Source organism: Notechis scutatus, chromosome 1, assembly GCF_049901735.1.
Source record: "Notechis scutatus isolate UNSWTSFEM ecotype Mainland chromosome 1, rNotScu1.2, whole genome shotgun sequence".
Lineage (NCBI taxonomy): Eukaryota > Metazoa > Chordata > Lepidosauria > Squamata > Elapidae > Notechis > Notechis scutatus.
This window is the reverse complement of record NC_142009.1, coordinates 299125189-299150464: the sequence shown is the minus strand read 5'-3', so window position 1 is coordinate 299150464 and position 25276 is coordinate 299125189. Positions and strand designations below refer to the sequence as shown.

Below are 25276 nucleotides of genomic sequence, written 5' to 3'. Positions count from 1 at the left end.
CCTTCATGAAATTCTGTATATAAGGCAGGGTGACTGCACGAAGGCTCTGTTGACACTGCAGTTCAGTTCAGTTTAGTGGTTCTTAAATAGTTTTAAGTAATGGTAAGAGGCATGGAACTCCACATATCATCATCCCTCTTCTGATAACATTTATTGCTGTGTCCAGTGACAATAAATGAACAAGTGTTACTCTGAGTTGCTTGAACTTGACTGTTCATCATTGGGGATCCCAATAAATCATATGAATAAGAATATATTAAATGTATATGCAGCCCTACTTCCAGCATCACTAAGAATGTAAAAGTAGATCCTTGAAAAGCATTCAAAACTTTTCCTTCAACCTTTCCCCTCTTAATAGTAATACGTCCTCAAAAAATATTTTAGACTCAGGCATTGTGCAGAAGAGAAAATTAAAAGAATTCTGCAATAATGGTGAATATCTGGAGCTCGGTGTAGGATGAGGGTGAAGCAGGTTCATTCTCCTTGTGAGTTGATTTCCAAATGTTTTGTCACTAGCTAGGTAACATCTTCAGCCGAGTTTAGGGGATGAAAGAATTCTATATAAAACCTTATCTATTATGAGGGGGAAAATATTGATATTCTTCCAAAAGCACCTATTTAAATGTATTAGTTTCAAGCCAGATTAGAATAAGTAATCATCTTCTTTTTCCTATCTGCTGCTGAAAAGAGGTTCCAGGTAATACTTTCTCTTTCATCCACTAACTCCATATTTCTGTATCATCTTCCATTGCCCTCCAAAGCTATCTGCCACTGTAGTGTCATTATTTATTTATACCTGTACTTACCAACATGCTATATTATTTGCATACATAAGTAAATCTTTATAAAGTAATTGCTATTATGTGAACAAACATAAAATAAAACTGTAAAATTCAGTCAATTGTCAAAGATAAGTTGACATAGGTTTATTGGAAATGTTACATGTGGTACTAGTTAATTTAGGTCCCTATTTCACATTACTTTTAAGAGGTGAATGAAACTTTTGGCAAGGGATAAAAAGGGTAATAGCTAAATCAAAAAATATGCAAGAAACAGCTTCTCTGTAAACTTGTTAAAACATTTTGCAATTATTCTTTTCATAGGTAGAAGGCAGAACCTTCTTGCAATCTGATTCTTATGTGGTTACCTGGGGAGAGAACTGCCATTTTTGCACATCATCTCTGCCTCATCATTAAGAAATAAGAGATAAATGGATTATTGACATAGAGCTGGAACAAATTGCAAACACACTAAATAAAATAAAAACAAAACAGGATAAGAATTTTTAGTTAGTGGTAGATTTATCACCAGTAGACAGTCAAAGTATGCCTAATTTTACAGGCAGTATTAACGGACTTTAGCTGCATTCAAGAAAACTAAATAATACTGATCTGATAACAACAGTTGTATATAAAAATGATCAGGTTTTCCTGTGTGTTTTACCAGATAAGACATTATAAGGGAGGTACTAGGATTCTTATAGAGGATACAGTAGGGCAAGGTATGAGATATAATTTCAATAGCTTCTATCTACAGGGCAAAGTCTTAGCTCATAAGGAACTTTTTTATACTGGCCCTTCAATACTCCTGTAGGGAGAATGTTGCATTAGTGCTCTTTGAAATTTAGAAACAGTTAAATTGTGTGTGTGTGTGTGTGTGTGTGTGTGTGTGTGTGTGTGTATCTTGCTGATTTGAAATAAGAGGGGGGGCTTAACTGCTCAGAATTTTTTTTTTTGCACTGAACAGACTAGTGCTTTTGGGCTTCTAGATCTTTATTTATTTTATTTGTAAAATTTATTGGCCACCCATCTTACCCAGAATAACTCTAGGTGTCTTACAATCACAAACGATAAGAACTGTAGAAAGCTAAAAAATATAAATAACACATTACTTAAATACATAGTTCACATTCATAACCTATCATTAAAAAAACTATTCTGGAAATGCTAAGATGTTAGACTTTTTGTGAAATTGTCCTGGTCCATACTAATTCATAGCTGTTCTCAATATGGAAAGATTGCAAACCTGTATGGGGAAAATTGTATTTTCAAGCCAGTATGGTGTGATGCAAATCTATGCACCTACTTCACTTCAGTCATCCCTACCTGTTTTCTTAACTGGTACATAAGGAGCTAACTGGAAATTAACTTTAGGAATGTAGATTCAATTCTTTCAAGAGGAGAAAGGACATATAAGACCCAGCTGGGCATTGAAGAATAATTGCACTTATCTGAATATAGCTCCTCTGGTAAAATGAAAGAATTGAATTGCAATCACTGCTTTGTGAGCATTTTGCATTTGGTCAAACTATGGAAAACCACGCTCACTCCAGATATTTAAAGGATTTTACTTGCTCAATATTCTGGCCATCTAACATTTAGGCATGAAATTTAGGTCTCTTTGCAAAAATCAAAATCTTAGTTTTGATGTAACTGATCTCGAATGCTTTCTCAAAGCAGACGTTGGCTAGGGCACTCAAAGCTCATTTAAATGCAGTTAAAGCTCCTTCTGTAAGTGTACTACAAGGTTGCACTGTGCTTATTAGGCTACTTTTTGAGGAATAAGATTTTGATTGATTGATTTTGGTCACAATGGATTTATGTACCATTTAAATAGTTTGGAATCTCATTCATGTGATGGCTTTGCAAAGACTTTGATTCTGAGGTTCTTAAAAATGTTGTCCAGTGACTATCTACCTATACAGCAGTTTATAATCTTACTCTATCACTCTGCTTTGGGAACTAGATAGAATACAGATCTAAAATCAATAAATGCAACATGTAATATTGAGCTTGTTCTCGTTGTGTAAATGTCAGCCAAAAGTTGAAGTATAAGGGCATAAAGTAAAAGCGCTTGATAGAATGACCAGCTGTAAGCCCGCTTACTGGTTTGATGTGCTCTAGATTCATCCAGTTGACTACTTTGTTGTATATTTTAACTAAGCATCTTCAAGAAATTCAGATTCTGAACTGCTATATTCTTACTTGGTTTCTGAGTCATGGTGGTGCAGTGGATAGAATGCAGTACTGCAGGCTACTTCTGCTGATTGCCGGTTGCCTGCAATTTGGCACTTTGAATCTCACTAGGCTTAAGGTTGACTTAGCCTTCCATCTTTCAGAGATCAATAAAATGAGGGCCCAGATTGTTGGGGGCAATATGCTGACTCTGTAAAAACCACCTAGAGAGGGCTGTAAAGCACTGTGAAACAGTATATGAGTCTAAGTGCTATTGCTATTGCTATCATGCTTTTTTCCTCTCCACTGTATCTTTTTGCTGCTTGTGTAATGTCATTGTGAAATAATGTACAGAGGGATCAGAAAATTCTGTGAGATATTTGTTTCATCACTGTACATCTGGTGATAGCATTTGGGGCCTCATTTTTTTTTCACTCATTGTCTACACCTTTACCATCTGATAGTGAGCAGCCAATCCTATTTCATTCTTGCCATTATTCTCAGAATAGTAAAAACTGAGGAACTTTACTCTCTATCTCATTTGCATTTGCCAATATATATTGTGGATACTAATAGAAATATCTTGAGATATTTTAAAATTAGATGGTTCTGTTCTTGTTGTTGAGTGTGGTATGCTATAAAATACAACCATAATTTGTCCTACCTCTGGAATAGTATGCTAATTCATCTCTATTCATTCAAATAAGAGTTTATAATACATTATCTAAATATGAGCAAGAGACATTTCCTAAGACAAGATTAGGAAATGGATAAATAGAAGATCTGGAAAAGGAGAAGGCAAGAAAGTTTAATTTTTTACAGCTAATAAACACATTAATAAGCAAAGAAAAGAGATTTAGTTTCTTTATCTCAAAAATGAATTAATATTATCCATGTGATGATTAAATATACTTAATTTTTATTTCATTCATTTATAGTTTTTAAACATGTGGAAGGCAATTAACAATAATAATAATAATAATATATGCACAATTAAATAAAAAACTTTTATATAAAACTGATTTATAATACGTTAGCCAGGTAGGCTAAAAATTTTCATTGTCCAGGTGACAGTTCAAAAAATACTGTTTTATACTGAACAGGTGACAGACAATTTTTCTTATTCTCAGTTCTTTGTTTCAGACCACCAGTTAGTAGGGCACTGCCTCAGCCTGAAAAACTCCAGACAAATAATGTTGGGAAAAAGAAGAGACCTATAGAGGTAAGAAAAATAGCTGGTTTTAAAAACATTATTTAAGCTATAATTTCAAGAACTATAGGGAGCTATCCCATTAAAAAATATTAAACAAATGTAAATGCTCTATTTGACCAAGTAGAGGGAATAAATTGTAACACAAAATGTGATATTTTATTCTGTATCTATTTTAAACTTCCAATAATTAAATCAACTAGTACTTTGGGGTTAAAACTGAAGAAGAAAATTGGAGGTTTAGAAGACATATCTCCTATTTGTTGTCAATTACGTATGTGGTAGTATAATGTGGTAATGTCAGTTTTTCTCAGTGTTGGGAGAACTTGTTAAAAGTTGTTTACTACACATGTTTAAAACCCTTTTTATAAAAGAATCTAATGATTCTAAATATGTTTTCTTAGGATTTAGTGCTCGAACTGGTATTTGGATACCGCGGTAGAGATGGCAGAAACAATGTGCACTATTTGAATGATGGTGCTGACATAATTTATCATACAGCATCAGTTGGGATTCTGTATAATGTGGCAACAGGTAGGAAAACTACATGTCTATAAAAGAAAATAGTATGAAACATTATTCATGTTCCTTCTGTAACGATAGAGAATGTAGAGAAAAGTAAAGTCCTACACTTAGGTGAGAAAAACCAAAAGTACACATATAGACTGGGTGAAACCAGGCTCAATAGCAGTAACTATGAGAGGGATCTTGGCGTATTAGTGGACAACCAGCTAAATATGAGCCAGCAGTGTACAGCAGCGGCCAAAAAAGCTAATACAATCCCAAGTTGCATTAATAAAGGGATACAAACGAGATCAAGTGAGGTACTAATATTACTCTATAAAGCCTTAGTAAGACCACACCTAGAGTACTGCATCCAGTTTTGTTCACCACATTATAAAAAAGATGTTGGGACACTAGAAAAAGTACAGAGAAGAGCAACCAGGATGATTAGGGGACTGGAGACTAAAACATATGAAGAACGGTTACAGGAACTGGGCCTGGCTAGTCTAGTAAAGAGAAGGACCAGGGGAGACATGATAGCGGTCTTCTAATATTTGAGGGGCTGCCACAGAGAGGAAGGGGTCAAGCTATTTTCTAAAGCGCCTGTAGGCCAGACAAGGAATAATGGATGGAAACTGAACAAGGAGAGATTTAACCAGGAAATAAGGAGAAACTTTCTGACAGTGAAAACAATCAACCAATGGAACAGCTTGCCCTCGGAAGTTGTGGGAGTGCCATCACTTGAGACTTTCAAGAAGAGACTGGACTGCCATTTGTCAGAAATGGTGTAGCGTCTCCCACTTGGGCAGGGGGTTGGACTAGATGACCTAAAAAGTCCCTTCCAACTCTGATTATCTGTTATCTGCTATAATAATGTTTTTTCTCTCCAGATGTAATACTGTGCTTGAAATAATACATATAAATTTTTCTCTTTAGGTTCTCAGTCTTTTTATCAGGAACATAATGATGACATTTTGTGCCTCACTATAAATCAGCATCCCAAATTTGTCAACCTTGTGGCAACTGGCCAAGTAGGTATGTTTCAATTTTTTAAGAAAAAAGCAATATATACTGTAACTATGAGCAGGTAGCCAGGTGAATTCATAAAGAGAAGAAAGCATTTAGCTACACTGCTTCTGATTGGTCAGTTACTGGAGTTTAAATTTATTCTTGTATCATTAAAAATTATTCACAAATCTATTCCTGTTTATACAATGGCAATTATATTTTCATCTCAGCATTCATCAAAATGATTATTAAATTTGATGAGCATTTTTATTCTACATAACACTATGATGCCTGCTATATGCAAACTACAGTATATTTTAAATAATAAAACAATCATAACTATGAAATGAAGAAAAGATTTCAAAGAATATTGGATGAAGAGAAGATTTGTATAGCTTGAAGATAAACAAATTACATATCACCACATGGTCTGTCTTGTGAAGATTGAAAAATTAGATCTCAAATTTCAGTACATGGATTTTGCACCAAATGCATAAATTTTTGCTATGATTTATGTCATTTGTGAATGATGCCAAGATACAAATGACACAAAGTAGTCATGGATGTGATACATCACCATCATGATAACATAAATAATATAATTTGGGTTATATATCTGATATGCAGATTGCATATTCTATCATTTATAGTAATGTACATAATATATTATGATATGACATCATAATCTAAATGATTCAAAGGACATAACTTGTGTTTCTACAGTGGAATTTTCTTCATTTTACTGAACTTTGGAGAATAACAGTCACCTTTTTCTAATTAGTTTGTTAAAAAAAATTTCATTGTACTTCTCTTTATTCTTTCATTCTAATGTGATTCCCTGTAGATAATTAAAGAAACTTACTGGGGGCTGTCGCATCCTAGGCTATGTAAGGAAGAGAAAGAATTGCCCCAAATAAAACTTTTAAAAAGATGAAATAATTGAAAAGCAATTATAGTAGAACCTCTGGTCACAACCATAATTCGTTCCATAACTTTGGTCACAACCCGATTTGGTTGTGACCTGTCTCTAATTTTGGAAATATAGCGCTTACAAAAAGAAAAAATGGTGCAGAAGGGGAAATCAGCTGCAGGAAAAAATTGTGCATTTTTTGGTTAGAACCCGATTTGGTCATGGTCTGAAGCATTTGTGACCAGAGGATCTACTGTACTGTAAATAATCCTGTTCCGCATAATTATAGCCTATCTTCAGTCAGATTGGATAAACACATTATGCACAGTCCTAATTTTGAGGAAACTACAGTTTGGGAACACCTGTGGTATTGCATGGAATTAGAAACAGAGAGATTTTAGTACAAGGGCAGTTTTTCATTCACATAGTACAATAGAACCTCTGGTCACGACCATAATTTGTTCCATAACTTTGGTCACAACCCGATTTCGTCATGACCTGAATCTTATTTTGGAAATTTGGCACTTACAAAAAAAATGGCACGGAAGGGGAAATTGGCTGTGAAAAAGAAAATTGTGCATTTTTGGGTCGGAACCAGATTTGGTCGTGGTCAGAAGCGTTCATGACCAGGGGTTCTGCTGTATTGCGTTTCATTGTTTCGCATAACTTGTGAACTCTCTCAAAGTAGCTAAGATAATAAATTTTCTGCATTTCTGTGGATTGCTTCAAAAAGAACAAGATGACATAATTTGTCTTTGGCCAAATAACATTTCTCTGCAAATGGAAAATTCCATATAATTTAGATGTGGGTAATCTACAAGATTGATGTAAAAAAAGTCTCTGTTTTTGCTCTGAACAGTTTATCTTGTGCTTGGGAAGAGCATCTAATTACATAGAAATAGCTTAAGTTTAGATTTATTTTTAAGAATAAATTGAAATTATACACATTATACCACACATATATAAATTATCATTTTTTTTGTTTGTAATGATTTTTCTACTGGTTTTCCATTACAGGAGACTCAGCAGACATGTCAAGTAAGAAAAAAGCTAAATTTTAATATCTTCAATTATAACTAAGCATTTTCTGTTATTTAGTATGTTGTAAATAACTGATTATATTTACATGGTATTAAAACATATTACTCATTTTTTTAACTCAAAACATAAAATTTAACAATTTTCAAATGTTCAAAATTTCCCTTAATTGAAATAAAATATTCATTCTTTGTAATGATAATGTTATTGTTAGTAATAAACCATTTCTGAACTACATTTCTGTTGAGCCTATTCCTTTTCAATAAATGGTAGCTTTTCAAGTCTTATGTTTCAAATATGTATGTCATCCTATTAGATTGTAGTGGCACCTGTGACAACATATTTGTCCTTCTTGTCAGGCTTCTGGGAGCAAGCTGGGTTAGATCAAAATAAGTCTTTCAGTTCTGATTAATAAGACTTATTAAGACATATTTTTTTATTTTTCTTATATGTATCCATGTATTCATAACTATGTTTTTACTTATACCTATTATTTTGTAAGCAATTGACAAATAAAAACAAACAAAATAAAATAAAACATTAAAGTAACATTTCTGGCAGCACTCTACTTTCAAGTGAAAAACCTGTCTCTAGGCAAATCAGGGCAGAAGAATGTGCTTCTCGTTCATAGATGTTTGCCTCTTTTGTAAAGGAGGAGAAAACTGTAGGTGATGGTTGTCTTGGTATGACTACATGATTAATAGGAGATTCACAAGGCACCTGCCAAGCACATCCTTCCCAGTGTGTGTAGGAGATGTGATCCATCTCTTGCCAAGATTTCTTTATGTGGGTAGAACAGTCCATGACCGAGAAATACAAACCCTTCTTGGCAGCACCATCTGTACAGACAGTTATTTGTTTCCAGGGTTCTGTTCTTTCCTATGCAGTGAGAGTCAGCTGGCAAGTTGTTGAAAAGACAGTTTGGTTTTTACAGTTTCTTTACCTTCCTATCCAGGGCTATGTAGTCTCCATTTAAGGGCATTATAGCCCACAACTAAAATCCAGTGGAAACATTTCTAGAAAACTAAATTAAATCTCAAGATTTGGCATTTGGCATAAAGTACTTTTGATTAAAAAACTTGTTCCTATAGGTGCTTTAAGGCATTCTTTTTCGTGGGGGGGGGGGGGGGGGGGGGGGGGGGGGGGGGGGGGGGGGTGTGGGGGGGGGGGGGGGGGGGGGGGGGGAGAGGGGAGGAGGGGGGGGGGGGGGGGGGGGGGGAACGGGGGGGGGGGGGTTGCTTTGCCCGGTGGTGGTGCACGGACGGCGGGTTGGGGGGGGTTGCTTTAGGGGATTTTCTTTCAGATCTAAAATAAGTTTAGGATTGCAAGAGAAATCTTAGTAGGAATGAGTTTATACTTACTAAATGTAACTTTTTAAAAGAACAAATGTAAATGTTAAAAAAATTAAAAGATGCTTTAAAACAAATTGGAATGTTTTTAATATTAAATATCATATAAGCTTTCTTTAACAAAATTAATTATTGCTGTTCTTATATTTGTTCAGCAACAGCTCCTTGTATTCATGTGTGGGATGCAATGAACAAACAGACATTGTCTATACTGCGATGCTACCATTCAAAAGGAGTTTGTTCAGTTGGATTTAGTGCCACTGGCAAGCTTCTTCTGTCTGTTGGTTTGGATCCTGAACATACCATTACCATTTGGAAATGGCAAGAAGGTAGGCAAATATTCACTGTATTGGAAACTAGGAAATTCCTATGAGAGTTTTCAAGAGTTTGTATTTACTTCAAACTTGGATTAAAGAATCTTGCTGAAATTCTCACTCATAATTTACACAGCAATGAATCTATTAGAATTATATATATATTTTGGCCGTGTGATTAGACACACAACAAATTTGTCTCTGGTACATAAGCTCTCAGTGTACATACAACAATAGTGATAGAAAATTATCATAATAATTGTAAAAATACATTCATCATAAAACATTAGATACAACACTTAGTGATAGCCATGGATACTAAATAAGCAATCAACGTAAATAATACTAGGATACTAAGTAAACAATATAAATCTTAAGATATAAGCAACAAAATTATAGTCACAAGAAGATAAGGAGATAGGTAATAGGGAAGATGAGAATAATGATGGTAATACTGCCTTTCTAGATAGTTTGACAGTGTTGTGGGAATTAGTTGTTTAGCAGAGTGATGCCATGTGGGAAAAACTGTCCTTATGTCTACTTGTCCTGATGTGCAGTGCCCTATAGTGTTGTTTTGCGGGTAGAAGTTGAAACAGTTTATATCCATGATGCAAGGGGCCTGTTGATATTTTCACAGCCCTCTTGGCTGAATGAAGTATTTTTCTCTCAGTTTCTCCACCTGATTATGCATGACGGACAGAGAGCCAATGAAGGGCATCTTTAAACTCTGGAATAGGGTATAAAAGCACAATTTGCATGCAAAATAAAATTGCAAGTATCTGCATGTATGGTACAGTAAAGCAGGATGTGGGGTTTGGAGGATGAAGGGATACACAGAGAAGTAAACGTCTGTTTAAGCAGAAAAAAAACTTATGTTAAAATACTAGTTGAGAGTAATCATTTTCTTAATAAGACAAACCAGTGGTGTTCTTAGTGTAGCAAAATTAGGAATAATGTATAATAAAAATTGGCAAATTCAGTCGTTTGGGTAAAGACTAAATGTCAAATTCGATTTCATTATGGGCCGCATCAGAGTTGTGTTTGACCTTGGGGGGGCGTGGCTAGGGCGCATGGCCAGGGTGGGTGTGACCAGCTCAATGTCACTCGTGTCTGGGGCACCTGTAGTGGCCCAGGTGGCCCCACAGGCTCCATTTTCTGCTGGAATGGCCTCCTGCAGCACTCTGCCAATGAAAATGGGAGCTCCTCCCGAACTCTGTTTTCGTTTGTACAGGACTGCAGGAGGATGTCGCAGCCAAAAACAGAGCCTTGGGGCTGTGCATGCCCCCCCCAGCTCCATTTTCGCTGACAGAGACACCATAGGCTGGTCCTTTGTTGTTTCCAGGGTGGCCCCACAGGCCAGATCTAAGGACCCTGCGGGTTGGATCTTGCCTGCGGGCCTTGAGTTTGACACCCTCTGCCTGGCTTAGGCAGAGGCAGTATTTACAAAGGCACTGAAAAACTACCTCCACTTCATTCATTGTGTAGAGAATACAGTCCTTAGAATAAATGACAGCTTGTCTAACTTCTTAAAAAGTCATCCAAAAATTCATGAGAAATATGATTTAAAAGTTGAATGAAAACCAAGAGAGATTGCTTGTCAGTCTGAATTGAATTATCACACTTTTAAAATTCCCATATCAAAAATTACAGGCAGATAGATGGTGGATAGATTAAACAGAATCTATTAGAGAAAGGAGTGATAAATTACTTCTGACCAGAAAATCCAGTGGCAATATCAATCAGGGCATCAGTGTGAATCTGGAAGATGGCATCTCTCCCCCTGCCCACTTCCAACTCATGTCAGAAGACAACCAGTGAATTACTTGGGAAGATCAGAGGAAAGTACAAGAAGCACTGGTGTTTTTTTTTTTAAACAAATTTTATTAATTTTAAAGACAAACAAATCATCATTGACCATTACATACTTAAACCTTTTTCCATTATAAATTTTAAAAGTCAAATAAAACCTTATTTTATACAATATAATTCTATTTTAAACCATTTCCATATGAGCATACAAATACCTCTTATCCAATTTCTCTTTACTTCTCTTTACTTTTATTCAATCTTATTCAATTTCACTATTATTATTTCATCTATTTCTTTCTGACTTGGTTACCATTATTGTCATTCTATATTTCTGCAAGGTTCTATTAATTCTCCCAAAAACATAAACACACAACACACAAACATATAAAAAATCTTTTAGGAAAGTAACTTGGCCCCAGGTACCTCTCTCTACATGAACTTCAATTATATTCATGCTCATCTTACATATCATTACCTATTTTATTTACCATTCTATATCTTCTATATTAGCTTCTCCACACATTTCAATCTTCTTAATTCTATCTTATTTAATCCATCTTAATTTGAGTCATTATATTTGTATCTTTTGTCCATTCTTTATTATCCCCCTGTCTCATTCCTTATAATAAAAAAAAGAATTTCTCCTGAAATCACTAATCAGAGTATGATGCCTTTCTATCTTCCCCCTAAATTAATTAGATTAACATTTAAAATAACACCTAATACCCAATCTGATTCTGCTTGGTACATTCTATCTTCTTAATTTTTTGTTTTTTAATAAAAATAATAATAATAATAAATCCAAAATGATTAAATACATAGTTAAATAGTAGATCTAAATATTAAATCTTATAATATTCCCATTGCCTTTTCCAAAAACAAATGCTACTATAATAATTTTATAATAACATCAATACCATAAACATATTAAACTCTTTAATTAAAACTCAGTATTCTAAACATTCCCTTTAATATTTTGTTAAATTTTAAAATCAATCATTTCTAAACATTTCAACATTTTAATCTCTTATCAACTCTTAAACTGTTCTAATTTTCTATTTCTAATACAAATGCTACAATACCATCTTATGTACCTTGCAGAAACTTTTTTAAAGAAATTGTACTTTACCCTTTGTCCCTAAAAAAAATTCTTTTCCCATCTAATTTCAAAACTTTGTGGCTTTTCTCCACCTTTCTTTCTTTCTTCCCCCACCAGACCTTCCTACCCCCTTCTCCTAGTCTCTGCCTTTGCCTTGCTGGTTTCCCTTCTCTGTTGTGTTCCTTTTTTCTTTTGTTCACTATCATTATATTGATTTTGCACCTTATTTTTCTCTTTCTTAAGTATTTTTAAGGCTTAAGTCCTTCATTTTCCTTCCTTTCTTCCTTCCTTCTTTCTTAGTTAAATGTTGAAATTCATTAAAGATGGCTTCTTCTTCTTCTTCGTCTTCATCTTCGTCTTCTGCTGCCTCCATCTGTTGTAGTGTTTGTTGATAGTTAACAAGCGCCATTTCTAAAAAAAGGAAGGCTTCTTTCACACCATCTTTACCATCTGTTTTTGCTTGCTCATATTCTTTTCTCAGCTCCTCAACACAAAAAGCCATTGTAAATCTTTTCTTTTCTTTTCTTTTTTCCCCTCTTTCTTCCTGCACCAACCAAGATATTTCAAAAAAAAAAAAAAAAAAAAAAATAGAACAATCCCAAAGTCCTCAATCAATCTAAGTCAAGACAAAGTTCTCACTTTCTCTTCCTGGGGTAGTATCAATCAAAAAAAGAAAGTCCAAATCTGTATCTTATTAAAATTATATTCCAGTCTTCAAATCCTTAAGGCATCTCCTCCAACAAACTCTTAACATATGAATATATTTTCTGTCCTCTCCCTTCCCACTTATCACATAAAGTTAGTTTTTAGCTGAAAAAGACAGGCTTCTCAATATCCACTTATTAATTCCGTAGGGAAGGAGAGTAAACTTTCCTTTCAGCACCTCAAAATTGCCGCTTATTTTCTCTTGTGGAAAGAATCATTCAGAAAGCCATAATTTCCAGGAATTGTATTAAATGTGTCTTAGAGTCCTGGGTCAACCAAGAAAACTTTCACTCTCAATGGCTTTCTCCTCTTCCTCCTGCGCATTATTACCCGCCTGCCGGCTTTTTTGTGGCGGCCATTACAGACCGCCGCTGCACCGTCTTGGGAAAAGGGGGTTCTGCCGGCCGGGGAGGGGGTCTGCAACACCCCAAACCCCTCTCCGGATCCCCCCTATCTTCAGCTACCCCTGCAGGGTAGCCTTAGCTCCGAACCCGTCCGGATCGGAGCACCAAAAGCGGCTAGCGCAGCAGGGATCGCGCTGTATCGCGAATCCCTGCCGCTCACAAAGCCGACAAACCCAGCACTGGTGTTTTTGATGTGGCTTAATTAAAGCTAGACATCTGGTGTTGATGTGTTGATAGTTTGGCTAGAGGGCAACTTGAAAAATACAATAACTATTAAATAACTACCTCTTAGGTGTCACAGGCCTAGTGCTCTGTTCTAGAAGCAGAATGCTCAGGCATATGCAATAATTTACTATCCTAAAAAGCCTTTGCAATTTAAATATAATCTGATATCTTCTGCCTGTATACAATGGGTATTAAATGTGACATCATGCATGGTTTCAACCATACTTTGTAGAGCTTCCTTGTACAGAAAGAAGCATTAGGTCCTGGATTACAGTTATTAGCAGCAGTTAATCACTTGTTGGTGCCAATATCTCTCATATTGACCTGCACCTAGATAGGAATACTTAATTAGACTACTTACATGAGCAACATAATGTGGGGATTCAAACGGATAGATACTAAAAGAGTACAATACTCCTTATGGAATGGGAGATAATACAGGGGTTAATAACAGACTTGCTATATTGTTCATAGCAAGATGAGATGTAAAAAATTTAGAATTGTATACGTATAATGTTCTGGTTGTTTTTAAAGTTTTAAATACTAAAATTTCATAAGTGAATAACGAATTTCATTAATAAGATAAAAATAAAAATGTTACTATTAGCAATAATGTTGTCATTATCAGCATCAATAAAGAAAATGACCAAATATGTAATTTAATGGTAAAATACAATGCTACAACTATATACTTGAAAGAATATTGTTTAAGACACTATTTGTTTTCACTATTTCTTGATACAATTGTGTATATCTGAATGTAAAATATAATTAACTCTTCCCACTAGGTGCCAAAATTGCCAGTAGAGCCGGTCATAACCAACGTATTTTTGTAGCAGAATTCAGGCCTGATTCCGACACTCAGTTTGTTTCAGTAGGAGTAAAACATGTGAGATTTTGGACCCTTGCTGGAAGAGCCCTTCTTAGTAAAAAAGGACAGACAAGTTCAATAGAAGATGCACGAATGCAAACCATGCTCTCTGTGGCATTTGGAGCTGTACGTAATTTAAAAGAATATTTTAAAATATTGATCAACTTTAAAACCACTTTTTGTAATTGCTGCTTAGTATATTTTCCCATTCATGACTTATAGTCATCAAATCCAAAAAAGACTAAGGGAGACTGTATATTGCTTGAGCAATGATTGAATGATACTATGAATACAGTATGTATCATTTGCAGGGAAAAGCTTATAGTTTTAGCTATAGTGTAGCATACAGGTGCCCTTTCAAAAAGCAGAATATTGCTAGGTTTCTCACATAGGTCCCAAAGCTTCTTTTGACCAATTGCGTGGCTATAGAATAAAAAAGAAAAGTACTGAAAGTACTTAAGAATTGATAATAGTGCTGAGGAACGAACCCTGTAAGCAAAAATGTCAGATCAGTTACTGAAGAATAATTGTGATCGGTGCTATTAAAGGCCAATAAGAAGTGAAGAGCAACTAGATTTTTGCACTTGTCAGTTGAAAAACAACTAAAGTTTGTTCTTCTCCCAAAGCCAGAGTTAGGTTGGGATTATGGGTTGGGTACTATGTTCCGTACGAATTGTCCTTTCATAGTAAATGCTTGCATTTATTCTTTTTTGAAATCAGATGATGGACATATTTTTCCCCCTTTTCAGAATAATTTGACATTTACAGGTACCATTAGTGGAGATGTGTGTGTTTGGAAGGATCACATATTGAATCGAATTGTGGGCAAAGCTCATAATGGTCCTATATTTGCAATGTATACAACATTGCGTGATGGCTTAATTGTAACTGGAGGCAAAGAGAGGCCGTGAGTCTTGCTTTCTTATATGAATATAGTTTGTTCGTTTGTTTGTTTTATTAAATTTGTTGCCCACCTAACTTACCATTGGGCAACTGTGGTAGTAATTTCACAAATTGTAGTAATTTTTACAAAATTATTAATGAATACAGAAATGTATTATAATAAATTATATTGTAGTAGTAATTGTACTTGTAAAGTGTTTACAATGGATAATGCACCTATATGGTCTACATCGGGTGTCAAACTCATATTGTCATGTGATGTAACTATTTTCCCCTTCACTAAACCCTGGTCTACATTGACAGATATGGCTAATCAGTAGTGGAGCAAGCAGTGAAATCGGTCCTAGTTACTTTAAACAGGAAAAATGATGATTATTATGAGTAAATCAAAGAGATGGAATTCAGTTTTTCTTTTCCATGCAAATAAAGGATGTATTTGGAGCTGCTGGTTACACTCTCTCAGTGGTTCTACATGACTAGTTGTAATATTTTAGTGGAGTAAAACAAACATCTACTTGTAGAAAAAGTAGTAATTGCCATGTGACTTTCAGAAATAATGTTGCATCTCTTTTCCTATTTTCCTATGTGTCTAATGGAGTTAAGTGTTTTACAAATTGTAGACTATAGTAAATAATTTATCTTGCAAAGGAAATAATTAATTGTGTGCTTAAAGATTTTTCAAACTTGGCAGCTTGAAGATGTGTGGACTTCAACTTCCAAAATTCTGGGAGTTGGAGTCTACATATCTTCAAGCTGCCAAAGCTGACAAACACTGTTCTAGATAGCATTAAAAGTTTAGGAGTCTTTATACCAAGTGAAGAAAAATATCTTATTCTCAGCGACTAATACAGTAAACTTAATTCTGATATTCTGAGATCATTAAATGCAGATTCTTGTATATTGTAATCAGATACCACTTATCAGCCATGCAAAAATCATTTTGGCATTACAAAATTGGTTTAAATACCACAATAACTTTAGAAGAGCACAAACTGAGGTATTATTATTTTTTAAATACTGAATTTCTGTGAATTGTTTAAATTAATGAACAGTACTTGGTCTTAGGGACTTTCATCTACTTTCTCTGAAAAGACTCTTTCTTGTTTTGGCTAGATCCAAAGAAGGAGGTGCAATTAAGCTATGGGACCAGGAACTTAGAAGATGTCGAGCCTTTAGATTGGAGACTGGACAAGTAATTGACTGTGTCCGTTCTGTGTGCAGAGGCAAAGTAAGTCAATAACACAATATGGCCCAGGCCAAAGGTAGATATACAAATAGATGGTATTGTGCCTTGTTTCCATGTTTTATCATTAAAAGTTACAGTAGTTAACACACACATTTAAAAATATTAACAAATTAGAGTATATTAATTCCTGTTGCTTTGTAACAGTTTGCGGTGGTAGGGACAGAATTTTGAAACCATGTTATAGGCACTGCCCTCAAATGGCTGCCATTGTGAGTGTTTCCAGTCACAAAACATGTATTTATGTTTTGATAAGCAGTCATGGCAATAGGTGGTCAAAATGGGTGTAGCTAACAAAAAACAACCTTATTTGATTGTTTATTAAATTTAGAGGCCACTTGCTTCTAGAATGACATTGAGCATCTTATACTTAAAAAGATAGAAAGCAAAAATAGAAAACAAAAGAATGATTATATGCATCTAGACAAACCACAATCTATATATCATGAAACACAACCAACAGGCCTCCACAACCATTATATGCCAAGACCTGGGAGAACAGACAAGTTTTTAAAGAACTTCTTGAAGGTCATCAGGATGGCAGCCATACAGATCTCTGGGGGAACATGGTTCCACTGCAACAGAGAAGGGACACTTTATGGATCCTGACAGAGGACATTGTTTGATCAAGAGGATCCAAAACACAACAGTTCTTCTCCATCTTACCAGATTAGCAAAAATCATGGGATATAGGTAATTCCTCAAATAATATAGCCTCATGTCATGAAGGGCATTACAGATAATAAATAGCATCTTGAATTACACCAGGAAGTCTGCTGGCAAGTAATGCAGTTTTCAGGGTGCGGTATAATGAAGCATGCCCAGCCTTGAAGGGCAATTACCCCAAAGCTTCCCATCTCCCTAGCTTCCAAGGATGTTCTATTACCAATTCAGTTTTCACAGGAAGCAAGTACTTTGTCAAATAAGATATTGGCTGTAGCCATCTATTGTTTTATTTATTAAGAAAGCTGATTGAATATTTGAAGAAGTTGGGTATATTATTAGAAATACAAATCAGGGTTAAGGCAAATGGTTTACCTGACAACCACCAGCTGTCCATTTATTTATTTTCTAATTAAAAATAAATAAAAATAATCATATGGGGAGAGAATCTGGCAGGTGGTATGGGAGATTTGCATGGTATTTATGTATGCTATCCTGGAAAATTAGACTCTGAATACAGGAACAGGATACAGGAACAGACAACATGTAGGTCATCATTTTTCCAAAGTGTTTTGCTGGGCCAATGTCAATATGGTCACATAAGAGAGCAATAGGGGATTTTTATGCATTGTGTATGTATATATTCATGTGAATGTGAATGTGAATTTCAGGTAGACCTTTGCAAATTTAGGAAATTTATTTACAACCTTACAGAAGTTTTTTCCTTGCTTTTTTTAACATTGGAGGGAAATTGCACCTGTTGGGTTTATCTATTCATTGCCAAGTGTAGCACAATCTTCCAGAAAATGCCATTCGGCTTTCATTTTCAATGTGTCCAGGAAATGGTTATGTAGCCTGAATGCACTTATTCTGACATCCTTATTTAAATTAAGTTTAAATTTAAGTTAAAAGAACACAAATATATTTTATTTTTGTCCTAACCACTTTTGGATACTCCTAAGACACCATACTCGGGCTGCAGCCTTCATGATAACCACAAGATGACAGCACAGAATTAGAGTTTTCAATATTCACTATCTAGTAGGCATCCAGATATTTGCAACCCAGATGGAGTAGTCCTAGGATAAACTGTCACATATTCTCAGTGATTAAATGAGCTTCTCTTTGTTTCATGGCATCAGAAAATATCTTGTTTCTTTTGTTGGTAAAACTTGAGTAAGGGTTAAACCATATCAAGAGCCTAGCAATAGTAATAAGAGTCATTTATTGATGTGGGCAGCTATAGAAATCGAATAAATACATACTGTACATAAATTGTTTACTATAATTATAATCCTAAACTTTGGTAGATGGTAAAGTCAACATGGTGACCACAACAGTGCAATCAAAGCTGCCAAAGTATCATGCATTGCACATGAAAAACAGGTATAATTTCAATTGGGCTTCTGTGGCCACCATTTTTATATTTTTATCATGATTATGTGTATCCCTTGCTTTGATATGTTGTTGCTGACCACATAAAGAACAAAAATAATTTCTAAGAATGATATTAAAGATGAGGTAATACTATGCAATAGATTTTATTTTTAAATAGTTGTGTAAATCTATAGTTTGTGTCAGATTCCAAGTACCAAGAACGACATGTAGAGTTACTTAAGAGTGGTTTCCTTTATCTGTAGACAGAATCTTGCCAGATTAAAGCGACTATTTGCATAACTACAGATATAATCTGGCAATAGCTATGGAGACCTGGTTTAATTCTCTTTCTGAGGGTTAAATTTTTCAAGCTCTGCAGCCCCTTTGCCTACTGTAAAGCAGCCCCTCCCTCCTGGGAATCCACACTACAGTCCACCACAGTTTGACTATATATTTTTATTTATTTTATTTTTATTTATTTTGTTTTGTCAAGCGATTATTAGATAGCAGGTATAAGTATAAACATGGTTATAAATACATGAAATGGATACGAATAAGAAAAAAAGAAACAATAGGACAGGGACGGTAGGCACGTTGGTGCGCTTATGCACGCCCCCTATAAGTGGTTACTAGAAATAAACCGGTAGCTAAGGTTATTGTTATACTTACTTTTTAGCTTCCCTGTGCCATGTTGGCATCCATTTCTGATCCCATCTCTATTTCTAATTGAAGATGGGATTCAAATTTATAATTTCTCAATTTCTAGCCTGATGCCTTAACTATTGTGCTACATTGCCTCTCTGTTTATTATATGTATAATTATTACAGTAATAAATTATTAAATTATATAATGACCATTAATTCATGGTTGTTCTAGGGAAAAATTCTTGTTGGGACACGAAATGCTGAAATCATAGAAGTTGGAGAGAAAAATGCTGCCTGTAACATTCTGATTAATGGGCACATGGATGGGCCTATCTGGGGACTGGCAACCCACCCGTCTCGTGATCTTTTTCTTTCTGCAGCAGAAGATGGAACAGTCAGACTTTGGGATATTGCTGACAAAGTAGGTGTAAAAATAGCATTTAAGAAGTTACAGTAAATTATTTATTAACTTTTGTGCCACTCCTTTTGCCGAAGCAATAGGTGGCTTGGTATTTAAACAAATGATACATTTTTCAACTTTACTTTGTAAAGCATTACCAGGAATTAAGCTAATTAGATAAAAAGAAAGTATTGTATCATTTAACATGCTATTCTAGTTTTAATTTCATTTTTGGAAACTATTGCAGAAAATGGTGAACAAAGTCAATTTGGGCCATGCAGCACACACTGTATCATACAGCCCGGAAGGTGACATGGTAGCAATTGGCATGAAAAATGGAGAATTTATTATCCTATTAGTTAACTCTCTGAAGATATGGGGGAAGAAAAGAGACAGACGATCTGCCATCCAAGACATCAGGTGAGAAATAATATACAGTATCTCTCATTTGCTCCAGGAACAAATGTGACATCTGCACTTGGGTTTTATTACTGGATATGATGCTTATCCAGATACGGTGCTATTGCATTTCATTCATTTATTAATGGCTTAGCAGATGGAAAATTCTAGCACCACCATTCACCATTTCCAAGGAGAAGAAACTGAACTGACTTGCTTCACAGTCAGCGGCACGAATGAAATTTGTATGTGCAAGCAGAAGAAAATAAAAGAACCTGAAACATGAAAATGTCGTACATAGGGGGATGTAGATATTTTTCAGTATGCAGCAGAAAAGATTCAAACAGCAGTTTAACAATGAGCTTTTTATATAAGTTATTTGGTAAATAAGAATGAATTTTAAACTTTTTTTTCTACATAGGTTCAGCCCGGATTCCCATTACTTAGCAGTGGGTTCAAGTGAAAATGCAGTTGACTTTTATGACCTGACCCTTGGGCCTCCTCTTAACCGAGCCAGCTACTGCAAAGACATCCCAAGCTTTGTTATTCAAATGGACTTTTCTGCAGATAGCTGTTATCTTCAGGTAAGGAAATAATGTGGATTTTTTGTCATGCAGGTTTTTTTTTTCATTTATATCATGAACATTTTTTTGAAGGTTGTATCTTGGAATTTTTTACTCCAGTATGAATTTATAAGAGTTTGGTCTTGAGATAGGCAATTTCCTGTTATTTTCAACCAGATTGTCAACAGCCGGAGTAGAAAGTAGAAGCAGAACTTTAATACATTTGTAAAAGTTAAAGTTGGGAGTCTTTAGAGATTTCAAAGTCATACAAAACTAATAAATGCTACTCCTTAAAAATGTCTTATTTTAGAATTCTTTAGGGTTTCTCCCATCAACTTTTTTATGTGAGTTAGGAGGAAGGATAGTGATAGCAGTAATAACAATACTTCATGACAAAGCTATTGTATATATTTTTTTAGTTCTGGACCTTCAGTTTTTGTAACATGTTGGTAATGCAACTTAAGAACACAAAGTCTTTTTTTATAGACTACATAAATCTAGAATACTTAGAAAGTTTATATTTCCCTCTATGTGTTCTTAAAGGTGTCCACTGGGTCTTACAAAAGGCAAGTTTATGAAGTGCCTTCAGGAAAACAACTTCTGGATCAAACTGTGATTGATAGAATAACGTGGGCCACTTGGACCAGGTAGATTAATATTTCACTGTTTAAAATATGACATATCATTTCCTGCTAAAAAGAACATAAACCTGTATATTTTCTGCATATAGGCAGGCTGCTATTGGTGCCAGTTCAAATAGTGTGATATTCAATTTAGTACAAACTATAAAGTGATACCAGGTTGCATTTAATGGGAGCATTTAAATTCAGTTAATGCAAGGTTAGTTCACATGGAGGTAAAGCTAGCACATGCACATTTGTCATTGGGAGTTTAGACATTAATCATTTTGTGTATGCAAAATGGATAAAATGAAGGTTCCATTCAAGGAAAGCTGAAAAAGTAGAGGCTCATTTTGAAATAACAAGAGAGTAGAGGTACTCTTTGCATATGGGTTTGTCCTCTTTTTCTATCAAAAAGCATTTCATTAAGAAACATATTATATTTAAAAAAAATTAATTGCCTGCTTCTGTCAAGCTGGAACCAATTATTTTATTTTCTATAGAAACATCCCTTTAGTTTAAATGATGTGAATTCCAAAGCTGTAATGTAACTATTTTGGAATTCATTAACTACACTAATTGAGACCTGTCCTTTTACATTACAACAGGAGTATTGGTGTTGCAGAACCACAGCATCCCACAGCATTAGTCACTCTGGCTGGGCCAGTTTAGAAAGATTTTGGAATTCTGCAGTTCAGCTTTATGTCTTACTGAATTTCTCTAACTAAAGGAAAGACAGTAAAAACATATATTTTAGCAAAAGGTTGACATCTGGAAGCTACAACAAATCGAGCATGCCACGTAGGTACAGTTCTGGGTGTCTAGTGGTTTATCTGAGTTACACTACTGTTCTAACTCAGCAAGTTACACTAGCTACCAGTTACTTTCCCGCTGAAATTGAAGTTGCTAGTTATCATCTTTAAAGCTCTACATGGCACATAGCCAAGTTAATTGCCAGATTGCTTCTTCCTGAGAGTACTAACTAGGTAAGATAGGAAGGGTGATTTTCTAGGTCTTTTCCCTCAAATATTATCATTTAGTTGGACTTCAGAGAGGTCTTATTTTCTTTTGCGGGCCAAAATAAGCACTACGGGTTATTTTCAGAGGAGTGTCTTATTTTTTTCCCCATGTACAGGAGGACCACTTCTTCTGCTTGCTCACAGTAGGTAGGAGGCCGTGGGGAACAACAGTGCTGCCACTGCAAGGCAAGGGGGTGGAGATGCCCCCATGACCCTCACCGGCTTACCTCAGGGCCCCAGCAGCCAGGCCATCCATGCCCCAACACCTGCCTTGCCTCATGGCCACAGCACCAGCACACCACTCAGCCTCTGCTCTGTTGCAGCCATGAGCAAGCAGATGCCGACCATATGGGCTCCTGCTGCACATGGCTGCTGGTGGTGCCGCCACGAGGCAAGTGTCAGGATGTGGATGGCCTGGCTGCAGGGGCCCTGAGGTAAGCCAGTGCATGGCAAGTGGGGCAACTCCACCACCACCCCACCTCGCCTCATGGCCATGGCACCATGAGCAACCAGATGGAATGGGTGACTGGACAGCTGGCTTATATTAGGCGCATGCATAAAAAACATGCTAGGGCTTATTTTTGGGAATAGGTCTATACAATGACTACTAGTATAAAGTAATTAAATAATGATAATAGTTAATGTTAGAATGATTCAGCTCTGACAATATAGTACACCTTGCTCTTTATTTCCTCTACTACATCAAAATATGTCCTCTTGGTTCCTTTCTCTTCCCTCTATTTCAGCATTCTAGGAGATGAAGTAGTTGGAATCTGGTCCCGGCATGCTGAGAAAGCGGATGTAAATTGTGCCTGTGTTTCTCACTCGGGAATTAGCCTTGTAACAGGCGACGATTTTGGCATGGTCAAGTTGTTCGATTTCCCTTGTCCAGAGAAGTTTGTAAGAACTTTTTCTTTCATTCAATCACCAGTTCTTTTGATAGCTGAATTTGAAAGCCACCAGAGTTTCTCTATGATGTTCTCAGAAATATTAATATGATGGGCCCGGTGATACTATTCGAGCTCTGCCTGTTTTTAAATGTCTGTTGCAGAGAGAGAATTGATTGTTCTGCCACGGCCACCAAAAATTTTAAAACTCTACCATTATAGTTATACCATATTATTATTGGTTTTTTAGTTGTTATTGTCCCTTCATAAAGAATTAAGGAACAACCCAATTTTGCCTGCCCTTTCTGCCAAAACAGCCCAAGAAAACTCGTACAAAGCAGTGAAAGGGCACAAAGGGAAAAAAGCATATATACCTGCTATGAAACTGTGTTGAATTTGTCTTTTTAGACATAAAGGAGGAAATGCTATATTTCATGTGGTAGCAAGGATAATTTTGCAGCGGGGAGCAATAGAAGGAGAAGGAATTCAGCAGTGAGCCCTGATTAACAATGATTTCAATAATGTCAAGGTGATACTATTCGAGCTCTGCCTGTTTTTAAATGTCTGTTGCAGAGAGAGAATTGATTGTTCTGCCACGGCCACCAAAAATTTTAAAACTCTACCATTATAGTTATACCATATTATTATTGTTTTTTTAGTTGTTATTGTCCCTTCATAAAGAATTAAGGAACAACCCAATTTTGCCTGCCCTTTCTGCCAAAACAGCCCAAGAAAACTCGTACAAAGCAGTGAAAGGGCACAAAGGGAAAAAAAGCATATATACCTGCTATGAAACTGTGTTGAATTTGTCTTTTTAGACATAAAGGAGGAAATGCTATATTTCATGTGGTAGCAAGGATAATTTTGCAGCGGGGGAGCAATAGAAGGAGAAGGAATTCAGCAGTGAGCCCTGATTAACAATGATTTCAATAATGTCAAGGTGATTTTTAAAAAGTGTTAAACTAACAGGAAGTTTTTTGTTTATTGAAGGCAAAACATAAAAGATTTTTAGGTCACTCGGCTCATGTGACCAGTATTCGCTTTACAAGTGGCGACAGATATGTTGTCAGTGCTGGTGGAGATGATAGCAGGTATGTTAATCTTCATTTAAATATGAAAAAGAGACAAAATTGTATCAACACATCTTCTGCTCTTTCTGAAACTGCACTCAAATAATTATTGAAATGGCAGAGACTTATGTAATAATTGCTGGTTTGCAGCATTCTTGATATGTATTTTGAAATAACATTTCCCTTTTAAAATTAATCCTTAACATGTCTTATTCTTTTTCCTTCCCTTCTGTTTAAAAATCTAGTATATTTGTCTGGAAATGTGTCCATATGCCTCATTAATAGACATGGAGACCTTCTCCAGTGGATGGGATTGGGACATGGAAGTTATTAGCGCACTACGGCTGCAAAGAGAGTTCTCCAGTGCCCCTCATGCTTCAAGAAATGGTGCTGATAAAGACAGTTAGTGATCTGTCTGTCTGACTAGAGTCTATCAGAAGCATGAAGTACTACAAATATTTTGAAATTAATCATATTTCTAGCATATCTGATAGCCTATATCTCTTTCCCACTCACTGCCAGATATTGAAATACTTTGATAAAGAAGGAGTTTGGGCTCAGTCTACAGTGCCCCAATAAAATTGTGGCTTATATTCAAGATATATTATTTCTGATCTAAATCTGTACAGTATATTGATGCATTTACTTTCATCATGGATGTTTAAATATTGGATACTAATAATCATCAGATAAATTCTTATTTTATTACTGAAAAGCAAACTATTGTGCTGGTCTTAATTTTTTTTTTAAGTGAAAATAAAATTTAAAAAAAAAGAGTGGACCTCGAAAAGATTTGCTTAGTTTTCCCAACTTTCAACCAATCAACCCACCCAGCCCTTAATAATTTTTTGCTTCCAGGACCTACGTAATTGTATTGATTTTAAAGCCTGAATTATAATTCTATTGGGTGACTGTGGTAGACCTGTAGGAGCCCATTCTTTAAGGCAGATTTACTGTTTTTGTATCATTTCAGCATTAAATAAATTTTGTGAGCAGAATCACATTTGCTCACATTTTGAGTGCCTTGCCTGAAACCTAGAAGATCTAACTCCATTTTTTGCCTTGTGGATAAATGTGTTTTCAGTGA

At 35.5% G+C, this 25276-nt stretch overlaps 1 protein-coding gene across 4 annotated transcripts in view; it reads left to right on the top strand.

The window, feature by feature from the left end:
- EML5 (EMAP like 5) overlaps nt 1-24900 on the top strand; it is a 103246-nt gene extending 78346 nt beyond the window's left edge. Inside the window, exons 29-43 of one of the 4 annotated variants that reach the window (XM_026679164.2) lie at nt 4098-4176; nt 4569-4698; nt 5605-5703; nt 7604-7624; nt 9129-9302; nt 14318-14526; nt 15150-15307; nt 16417-16531; nt 19464-19652; nt 19879-20051; nt 20452-20614; nt 21137-21240; nt 22979-23132; nt 24110-24210; nt 24435-24900. In XM_026679164.2, coding sequence (XP_026534949.1) covers nt 4098-4176; nt 4569-4698; nt 5605-5703; nt 7604-7624; nt 9129-9302; nt 14318-14526; nt 15150-15307; nt 16417-16531; nt 19464-19652; nt 19879-20051; nt 20452-20614; nt 21137-21240; nt 22979-23132; nt 24110-24210; nt 24435-24471 — 1906 coding nt within the window. In that variant the 3' untranslated portion in view covers nt 24472-24900. Of the gene's footprint in view, nt 1-4097; nt 4177-4568; nt 4699-5604; nt 5704-7603; nt 7625-9128; nt 9303-14317; nt 14527-15149; nt 15308-16416; nt 16532-17009; nt 17134-19463; nt 19653-19878; nt 20052-20451; nt 20615-21136; nt 21241-22978; nt 23133-24109; nt 24211-24434 lie in introns of those variants that run through there. The other 3 variants (XM_087952051.1, XM_087952052.1, XR_015746819.1) reach the window with 3 other exon arrangements.
- The last annotated feature ends 376 nt before the right edge of the window (nt 24901-25276 follow it).